Source organism: Mustela nigripes, chromosome 1 (genome assembly GCF_022355385.1).
Source record: "Mustela nigripes isolate SB6536 chromosome 1, MUSNIG.SB6536, whole genome shotgun sequence".
Lineage (NCBI taxonomy): Eukaryota > Metazoa > Chordata > Mammalia > Carnivora > Mustelidae > Mustela > Mustela nigripes.
This window is the reverse complement of record NC_081557.1, coordinates 107,989,288-107,999,675: the sequence shown is the minus strand read 5'-3', so window position 1 is coordinate 107,999,675 and position 10,388 is coordinate 107,989,288. Positions and strand designations below refer to the sequence as shown.

At 46.2% G+C, this 10,388-nt stretch overlaps 1 protein-coding gene across 4 annotated transcripts in view; it reads right to left on the bottom strand.

Annotated features, from left to right (window-relative positions):
- Nucleotides 1–3,308: 3,308 nt before the first annotated feature.
- The window catches only part of SLC39A14 (solute carrier family 39 member 14), a 49,352-nt gene continuing 42,272 nt past the window's right edge, over nucleotides 3,309–10,388 (bottom strand). For all 4 annotated transcript variants that reach the window (XM_059371504.1, XM_059371493.1, XM_059371488.1 and 1 more), the window contains 2 exons: nucleotides 8,563–8,747; nucleotides 3,309–6,492 (listed from right to left, as the gene is read on the bottom strand). In XM_059371504.1, coding sequence (XP_059227487.1) covers nucleotides 6,346–6,492; nucleotides 8,563–8,747 — 332 coding nt within the window. In that variant the 3' untranslated portion in view covers nucleotides 3,309–6,345. The remainder of the gene's footprint in view (nucleotides 6,493–8,562; nucleotides 8,748–10,388) is intronic.

Here is a 10,388-nt window from a genome sequence, read left to right as displayed (position 1 = left end):
ACAGGGCCCAGAAGGACTGGCACTGGCCACTTGGTGGTGGTTTTTTGCTGATAACCACGGATTTGAGACTCGGAACTGTCCAGCGCCCTGCCTGGCTCACAGGACAGATGTAAGGGTGATCAATCAAGAGAGTCTGGCTAGGAGGTGGGGTCAGACGTGGCGGCAGAGAGCGTGGGCTGTGGGCATGCCTGCTGCCTTCATTCTCCCCTATCCCAACACTGGGGTTGCAATTTTTGTATCCAGTTCTTGCTTTGGTGACTGAGTGGGCCTGGACTGCAGTCAAGGAACGCATGCAGATCTACGTCTAATCCCACTCCTCCTGTGTCCCCTGGGTCTGCACCCCTCCCCCCCAGCTGAGGGCTGGAACTCTTACTCTCAGGCCTAAGTCCCTCCAGTTGTCTTCCTACCACACACATTGACAAAGACAGCAATACCCCATTTCTCATGTTAAATGTGGACACATACACAAAGCCAAATGCAGGACAATAGAATTTTAAGAGCACATTTCACATTTACCGTGATTTCATCAAAAGCGGTCTTGTCAGAGGTCTCCACTAAGAATTGCCTGACGGGCCTTCTGTATGTGTAATATCTTTTTTTTTTTTGGTCAGAGAGAGAGAGAGAGAAAGAGAGCGAGCACAGGCAGACAGAGTGGCAGGCAGAGTCAGAAGGAGAAGCAGGCTCCCTGCGGAGCAAGGAACCCGATGTGGGACTCGATCCCAGGACGCTGGGATCATGACCTGAGCCGAAGGCAGCTGCCCAACCAACTGAGCCACCCAGGCGTCCCTATATGTGTAATATCTTTAAAAGGCCATTTGGATTATTGCCCAAGTTTATTTTTTGTGTTCCAAAAAATCTAGAAGCAAACCACAGGAAAAAAAAAAAATCCAGATCCCAGTGGAAGAACTGCTTTTTGGCTTGTGACTGCCGGCGTCAGAACACTTTGGGGTTACTCCTGAACGATCACTGATGTTACCATCTCAAAATCCCAACCTACTGCCAGGGTCCAAGATCACTGTTGGACAGGGATTAACTCCCTTCTTTCATTTAAAATAAACCATGAGGGGGCGCCTGGGTGGCTCAGTGGGTTAAAGCCTCTGCCTTTGGCTCAGGTCATTATCCCGGGGTCCTGGGATCGAGCCCTGCATCGGGCTCTCTGCTCGGCAGGGACCCTGCTGTCTCCTCTCTCTCTCTGCCTACTTGTAATCTCTGTCTGTTAAATAAATAAAAATCTTTAAAAAATAAATAAATAAAATAAAATAAACCATGAGGGGCGCCTGGCTGGCTCAGTCAGTAGAGCATAGGACTTTTGACTTTGGGGATGTAAGTTCAAGCTCTCCATGATGGAAGTGGAGACTATTCCCCCCGCCCCCCTCAAAACCACCATGTATAGGAATCCGGCAAGAAAGGGGTTGTTGCTAAGAAAAATTTTCTCTTGGCCATCAGCTCTAAACGTACTTAACCAAAAGCTGGTAGAGAAAGATGGATCTTTTCCAACCAGAATTTTCTACTGTAAATGGAATGTTAATTCATTTTATTCCAGAAAGATGAAGCAGATTCATTTCTGCTGGGATTCAAACCTATCATTCATCAGAAGTCTAGGTGTTTCATACTAAATCAGGAAGAGTACAAAAACCGCTGAACTAGATGAGTACTGGGATGCCTGGGTGGCTCAGTTGGTGAAGTGTCCGGCTCTTGATTTCAGCTCAGGTCATGATCTCAGGGTCCTGGGGTTGAGCTCCATGCTAAGTGGGGAGTCTGCTTGTATCTTTTTTTTACACTTGATCTTAGTCAAAGGCGGAGAAAGTAAAATTTTTTTTTTTTTTTTTTAGAAGATTTTATTCCAGAGAGCACACACATGAGTGGAGGGGAGGGGCAGAGGGAGAAGCAGACTCCTCAGTGAACCAAGGAGCCCGACTCCGGGCTTGATACCAGGATCCTGGAATCATGACCTGACCCAAAGGCACATGCCCAACTGAATGAGCCACCCAGGAGCCCCAATAAATAAAATCTTTTAAAAAATACTAAAGTAGGGTGCTGGGTGGCTCAGTTGGTTGAGCAACTGCCTTTGGCTCAGGTCACGGTCCCGGAGTCCCAGAGTCCCGGGGTCGAGTGCCGCATTGGGCTCTCAGCTCCATGGGGAGTCTGCTTCTCCCTCTGACCTCGCCTCTCATGCTCTCTCTCACTGGCTCTCTCTCAATTAAATAAAATAAATAAAAAAAGATACTAAAGTAGATGAGCACTGGGATGGGACCCCTTGCTGATTCAGTTAGTGGAGCATGTGACTCGCGATCTTGGGGTTGTGGGTTTAACCCCACGGTGGGTGTAGAGATTATTTAAAAATAAAATCTGCAGGGGCACGTGGGTGGCTCAGTGGGTTAAGCCACTGCCTTCGACTCAGGTCATGATCTCAGGGTCCTGGGATCGAGCCCCGCATCGGGCTCTCTGCTCGGAGGGGAGCCCATTTTCCACCCCCCTCTCTGCCTGCCTCTCTGCTTACTTGTGATCTCTCTGTCAAATAAATAAATAAAAATATTTTATAAATAAATAGAAATAAAATCTTCAAGGAAAAAAAGAAATGAACATTTTGTTATCCTACAAATCAAATCTCAGCATCACTGAAAGCTGGTGCTTTTCAAAGCAAGGTGGTAGGAGAAGAGCATCCACCTTTCCCCCAAAATGTCCAAAATGGCCCACCTGGCTAAGAGCATTATAAAGAATGGGCTACATTTTAGGACTTAACCTCCTCAAGGACTTGTTTGCTTTGCTTAGCCCTGTTTTACATGGGCCACAAATTCAACTCTCAGGCTTGTTTCTCAATGAAGGAGGACCAGAGGCATCTGGCCAGCTCAGTTGGGAGAACATGTGACTCTTGATCTGGGTCATCAGTTTGAGTCCCACATTGGGCATTAAGATTACTTAAAATAATAAAATATTTAAAAAATTAAGAAAAGAAAGTAAATAAATAAAGGAGAGCCAGGTAGCAAGACATAAGCAAAACCAACAGCAAAGACAGAAAAACCCCACTCAAACAGTTGCCAGTGGAAAAGGATTGCTGTCACAGACCTTTCAGGGATTTCATGATCAAGAGTCACATCCTCCACCAACTGAGCCAGCCAGGTGCCCCTAAGTCATTTTCAAGTGAGCAAGTTATGATATCCAATGTTTTGTCTATAAATCTCCTTTCCAAATGTGAGTGGGGCACGAAAACAAAGCTTTAGACATCAGTGTGACACTATCGCCACCTTGTGTTCCCCAGTCTCCATTACACCCATGTTCCTATAAAAGATCACACTTGGATTCTGCAATACAGAATATAGCTTTATTTATAGAATCTTACAAATAAAACATTTACAGTCCACATAAGTTATTTTCTTTTCTAATTTATCCTCATAACACCTGAGTTATTTAAAAAAAAATACTGTGATGGAACTGCAGAACTGTAAAAGTAAAGATGAATAACAAAAACCTAACCTCTCTCTTTTGCAAAAATCAGACAGCTTCTTGTTTTTAAGCAGACTTCCAGAATATTACCATCTCTTTGGAAGAGGATTTACTAAATACAGGTCTTAGGATACCCCAACAGAGATGCCTTCTCTTTTAAACCCAGGGTAAAGGACCAATGAGGCCTGACACTAACACCAGACACAAAAGATACTAACCACGTCTGGGGGCAAGGACAGAAGGCAACCTGCCTGCTCCTGGGTCACTGCCCCTTCCCATAATGTAAGCTTTCCTTGCTAACGTTAGCAGCTGGTCACCTGGGAAAAGGCATGGAACACTCTAATGCCGGGGTGAACAAGTTCTCAAAACCTGCTACTCCTCAGACATCTAATATGTACAAATGCTTAAAATAGCAAATCCAATACTTAAAAATCAAAAGGGAATCGCCACATGTTCAACGTCTGAGGTCAATCTGCCACCACTAACAACAGATACTCAGTTTACTACTCGCGTGCCTTCACCCCAACCACGTTCCAGCCAGGACTGGCCTCTGCACCCATTATGGTTTAAAGAGAATTTCCCTTTGAGGCAGCTGTCTATGGAAGGTAAGTTCTTAATACAGATGTGCATGAAAAGAAAAAGCACCCTAGTACTTCATACTTTAATTTGATAATGATTACATTTTCAAGCTCTTCTCCTAAAACTAGGACCCACTAACTCTAACTTAGTATTCTACTCCAAGAAGAACAGTATTTGTAAGGAATGGCAGGTCTACAGGGAATGCTAAAATTATAAATTTCATAAATCCATGTGAATTAGGGAAAGAAAACTCTTGGTAAAGTCTTAAAGTTTGAGTGTTATTTGCTACTAGCTCCTGAAAGCAATGTCAGACACTGAGAAAAATAAAACAGAAAAGACAAAGGACCATTTTAAAACCGTAACAACAATAATAAAAATCATAATATAAAAAGTTAGATTCCAACATTCAAGGAATTGGTTCTTTGGTAAAATTGGACCATAATCCTATCAGGAGTCAGTCCTGATATTTACTCTAGAATCTTGAGGACTCGAAGTTTTCCCTCTTCTTCAGCCCATTCTCAAATCTACCCAGTCAACAGGCAAGAGAAGAAGAAAAACTTACAAAGCACCGTCGGCAGTTTTCCCGCTCATACTCTTTTCAAGACTATTCCTGGTTTGCGGGGTCATTTCCCAAGAAGGGGGGGAAAAAAAAAAGAAACCAAAATAGACGTGGCTTTTAATTACTGTACAGTGGAAAAGTCTTCCTGTGTAAGAACAGAAAAACTCACAGGTGTTGGCCATGACCAGCACTCATCAGTCATGCACGCAAATCAGTTAGTGAACACAGCCCCTGGGCTGTAACTGTGGGCACCACTAAGAAAGGCTTCTGGAGAGACAGGCTCCCCAAAGTGGCTAAAGAATCTCGCATTATCAATATGATAATAATAAATCAATTCACCTAGTGAACCTGGAGATGAGCTCCCCTTGAAGCCAGAGTTCTGAGGAGAGGGCTCCACAGTGCCTGGGGCTGGCCTACAGTCTCACAGACAAGGCTATCAATCCGTCTTCTGCAGAGGGTCAGTGCAATGAAATGTTCAACCTGGTACAGGAGTCACCCTTTCTCGCTAGGGGCGAGGGAGGGGAACCTAAAACCCACTCACAGGGTCTCCTCAGGAAGCCCCTGTTCAGTGAGCATCTGCAGTGCCCCACCTTCCGTCTCAGACTTCCGCGACTCGTACTTTCATTTATGCAATTAACAATTTCTAAACTGTGCCTGCGCCGAGTCCATTTCTGATCGGACCATTTCTGACCTTTGTCTAAGAAGAACATGAGCTGCCTGCCCCCAATTGTGCATGGAAACTTGCCACTTTGCAGCAGAAGTGTTGATCAGGGGAGGGAAATTTGTGTAGCCTCCCCTCTGATACAAGATTGTAAATGTGCTTCTAGGGAGGCAGATAAAAAAGTCTCTCAGAAGACGGGAGAGGGGAGGAAGGGGAGGTGGAAATCACAGCAAAACCAACTGACTTCCCGCAGGCCTCCATTTTCCGCCTTCCACTCTGTCAGTGTTAATGTGAAAGACAGGGGAGGGCGTCTGGGCAACTGACCCTGCACAGGAGGCCACCAGCGGGGAGCACTGGCTCCCCCGCACAGCCGCACACGCAAGCAGCAGCCCCGTCATCGCCATCCCGTTTCCCAGGGGTAACTGGGAACTGGGCATGACAGGGCACAGCTTCTGTGTCCCTTCTATCCACCGCCTCCCCTTGCCAGGATGAGCCTCCGCCTCCTCTCTTGCCTTACACCTCTATTCCAACTTTCAGTTCTGAGAAAACAGGCAACTGGACAGACTTTGAAAAAATAGGAGGGATTCTTGTTTCTTGTACCTTTTCTCTGGAAAAATAGATGAATTTATTTCAAAATGGGTCATCCTGAGGCCCAGGACACACATTTAGATTCATGGGCCCTGACACCACAGACTCACCTCCTCATACCGCTAACCAAGTCATGAGCACTGGCAGTGTTTTTGTGCCGCAGGCAAGGACGCAAAAACCTCTCGGTGCTGATTTGAAGGGAAAGAGGCCAGGGTAGCCGGAGAGAGAAGTGAGGCTTGCCTGCTAAGGAAGCTGCATGCCGGTCCCAGGGTCACTCTGAGGAGGAAGGGGGAGGGGAGGGAGAGGCACTACCTAGAGCCTGGTTGCCAGGGCTGCTTGTTCCTAGGACAGAGCATGTGTAGAAACAGCTGACATCTGAATGCAGGAGTACAGTCCATGTTACAGTTTTTAATACAACTGCCTCTTCGGAGGTGCGTCGTGGGTGCCGAGTCCTCGGGCCAGGGACCGGGCGGCCGAGGGCCAACTTCCAATCCCGATGGCTCCTGGCGGGGCTCTACCCAATCTGGATCTGCCCTGAATACATAGTGAGGAGCAGCATGATGGTGAAGCCAGTCAAGAGGCCCAGGTTCTGGATGACAAAGGGGACCAAGACGCTGCCGTTCCTTTCATCCTCCTGGCACACCTCGTTCATCTCAGGGAACTGAGGAAGGAAGAAAAATCAAGAGAGCTGCAGCCTGTTTCTCAAGGTGGGCAGTCCAGGACAACTCAGTGAGAGACATGGTCACCATGGCTCATCACTGTAATACCGATCCCTAAGCTTATTTGTATTAGACCATGAACACAGTAATTACCCCATAATATAGGATTACAGGGTAATGATATGGATCATTACGTAGTAACTGTTCTAGAGTAAGAATACGTAGTTAAGCTATATGTACCTCAGAGAGGACTCAGTCACAAAGACACAGTCAAATCAGCAGCCGTGGTCCCAGGCAGCTTCGGCTACTTTTCAACTACTGAGGTAAAACCAAATATTTATCCGCGTGCGGAGCCCTGCGTAGGTGCGGATGCTGGCTGTTTGCTGTGCACTTGAAAAACACGTCACAAGATGTTACCAAAATGCCGCTGCCCCTTTTTGGGAAACGGAGCAACTGTGTCAGGAGCCAGAGCCCGGAGCCATGACATCGCTGGGACTCCAGGCCCTCAGCTGCAGGCCGGCAAGGCGGGTGACCAAGAGCAGAGCTCTGAATTCGAGCAACGCAAGCAGGAGAGTATCCTCACCATGGGAGGGCTCCCCCTAAGAGGAGAGAAACTAGAATATTTCCAGGGAATAAGGATGAGGTCGCAGTGGTCAGCACCCGCACCACGCATCACAAGTGTGATTTTCAAAGGACATGGGAAATCATTCGTGCCAACGTGCCAGAGAACTGGTCAGGTCAACAAACAAGAAATCGCCCTCGTTCTATAAAAGATGGAACCAATCAGGTATTTCATGAGCCAACTCGAAGCTCCTTAGAAGGGTTATGCCAAATGTTAGCAGGTACAATAGCATCCACGATGCCAGACGCTGCTGAGAACGGCGATGCTTGTTACAAGCCTCAAACCACGATGCGTCCTTTCTGAGCCAGCAGTTCTAGCTCTGGATAAGGTATGGCCCGTCGCCAAATAATACTGCCACTGAAAAGGGTGCTGCTAAAGGCATGCAAAATGAAAACGATCTAGGATGTAGTAAGTAAAAAAGGAAATCCAAACATAAAGTTGTATACTCAATGTTCATTTCCCTCCCCTCCTTCCATTCCTATCTATACGCATCTACTCTGTAATACTTAACTATTTAAGGGAGGACTGGAATAGAGGTTAATCCTTTTCTTTAATAACACATGCTGGTAGGTTTTTTGTCCTTTAAAATCCAATGTCCTTTTTTTTTTTTTTTTAGATGAAGGAGTGTTATTACATGATTATTAGTTTTTTGTTTTTTGTTTTTTGTTTTTTTTAAAGATTTTATCTGTTTATTTCACAGAGATTACATGTAGGCAGAGAGGCAGGCAGCGGGGGTGGAGAAGCAGGCTCCCTGCAGAGGCTTAACCCACTGAGCCACCCAGGCACCCCAAAATCCAATGTCCTCTTAACAAGCACTGAAGGAGGGGGCCGGGGTGGGGAGAGATATACACACACCTCAGATGGTTGAGTGTCGGCCTTTTTTTTAGGTCGTGATCTCTGGGTCCTGGGATCGAGACTGAGCCCCAGGTACAGATCCTAAGTCAGCGGGGAGTCTGCTTCTCCCTCTCCCTCTGTCTGTCTCCCCTACTCATGCTCTCTCTCTTGCTCTGTCTCAAGTGGAGGTGGGGGGTGGGGAAATCTTAAAAAAAAAAAAAAAAAAAAACTGTACCTTCACCTTAAATAGGTGAAGCATGTGGTATGTGAATGATTCCTCAATAAAGCTGTTATTAAAAACAAACTAACTTGGGTGCCTGGGTGGTTCAGTCGTTAAGTGCCTGCCTTCGGCTCAGGTCATGATCCCAGGGTCTTGGGATCGAACCCCGCACCAGGCTCCCTGCTCAGCGGGAAGACTATTTCTCCCTCTCCCACTCCCTCTTGCTTGTGTTCCTTCTCTCGTTCTGTCTGTCTCCATCAAATACATAAATAACATCTTAAGAAAATAAAAAACAAAACAAAACAAAAACCTAATTCATGTCCTCTCAGCTGCCACCCGTCCAGTGAATGACCCAGTCCCATTTTGCCTGCACGGCATGAACTATGGAAGACTTACCATATCAGCCAGAGCAATATACAAGAACATCCCTCCAGCCAGTGCAAAGATCCAGTTGGCAGAGAAGTGGCTGCCAGCCAGGATGCCAAAGGCCAGACCCACATAACAGCAGCAGGCAGAAAGGAAGTTGAAGAAGAGAGCCTGCTGGATACTCATCCCGGCATTGAGCAGGATGACAAAGTCTCCTAAGGCAGGACAAGAGGGAAGGGGTGCAAGAGTTAGGCGCGTTCATGGACGGAGAACACAATACATTGCTTCCACTATGCATAATGTCTGGGTGAACAAGCAGGACGGCCTCAGATCTGAGGTCACAAGACAAGTCTAAGGCACACTTCCTCTTCACGTCTGGGAGCTATCTCCATTAACAAAACTAACCGGGTATTTCTAGCCTAGAGGCTGAAAATGACGCACAAGATTTTCAACAGAGATAAGCCACCAGCAATAGCCTCACTGCTCTTTTGATGGATGATGAAATAGGAGCTTCTTTCCTCACAATTACACTGAATGGTATTTTCAGGAAACAGAAGTGAGACTGAGAAAAGTTAAATAATTTGCCCAAAGTCATAAGCCCGTGAACTGGCAAAGCCAGTACTTGACCTTGAGTCTCTGAGTCTCCGAAATCTGGGCCTTTCACACTCTTGCTCTGATAAAACTAGGGACTTTCTAATTCCTGGCTCATCTACTTCTTCCACCCACCTGACCTTTAACAGACATCTCAACCTTTGAAAGATTAATTGGATTGAGACATAACCTTAAAAAAAAGACAGAGGTTGGGGCGCCTGGGTGGCTCAGTGGGTTAAGCCGCTGCCTTCGGCTCAGGTCATGATCTCAGGGTCCTGGGATCGAGTCCTGCATCGGGCTCTCTGCTCAGCGGGGAGCCTGCTTCCCCCTCCCTCTCTCTCTGCCTGCCTCTCCATCTACTTGTGATTTCTCTCTGTCAAATAAATAAACAAAATCTTTAAAAAAAAAAAAAAAAAAGACAGAGGGGCATCTGTGTGGCTCAGTGGGTTAAGGCCTCTGCCTTCGGCTCAGGTCATGATCCCAGGGTCCTGGGATCGAGCCCCACACATCAGGCTCCCTGCCGAGCAGAGAGCCTGCTTCCTCCTCTCTCTCTGCCTACTTGTGATCTCTGTCTGTCAAATAAATAAATAAATTCTTAAAAAAAAAAAAAAGAAAAGACAGAGAGACTGATAATCCTATAGTGAACAGTTAGAATGGTGTATGGCACAAAGCAAGTCCTTTTCAACATTTTTGCTCTTTTTAAAAAAAATTTTATTTATTTATTCGACAGACAGAGATCACAAGTAGGCCGAGAGAGAGGAGGAAGCAGGCTCCCTGCCGAGCAGAGAATCTGATGTGGGGCTCGATCCCAGGACCCTGGGATCATGACCTGAGCCGAAGGCAGAGGCTTTAACCCACTGAGCCACCCAGGTGCCCCTGTTTTTGCTCCTTTAATCCTCATGAAAAATCTATAAAGCAGTATTATTAACCCCATTTTAGAGGTAAGGAAACAGAGACTCTGGATATGGGGCTACAGGGAAACAAACACCCTTAACAAAAATCTCCATCATTTTCATCGTGCCTGGGTGGCTCAGTTTGTTAGGTGTCCAACTCCTTGATTTTGGTTCAGATCATGATCTTGGGGTCCTGGGATGGAGCCCCGGATTGGTCTCTGAACTCAGCAGGGAGTCTGCTTAAGATTCTCTTTCTTCCTCCCCCTCTGCCCTGCCCTCCCCGCTTGTACTCTCTCTTTCTAAAATAAATAAAATCTTAAAAATCTCCATCATTATCAATGATCAATTTCAATTATTTTTTTTTTTTTTTTT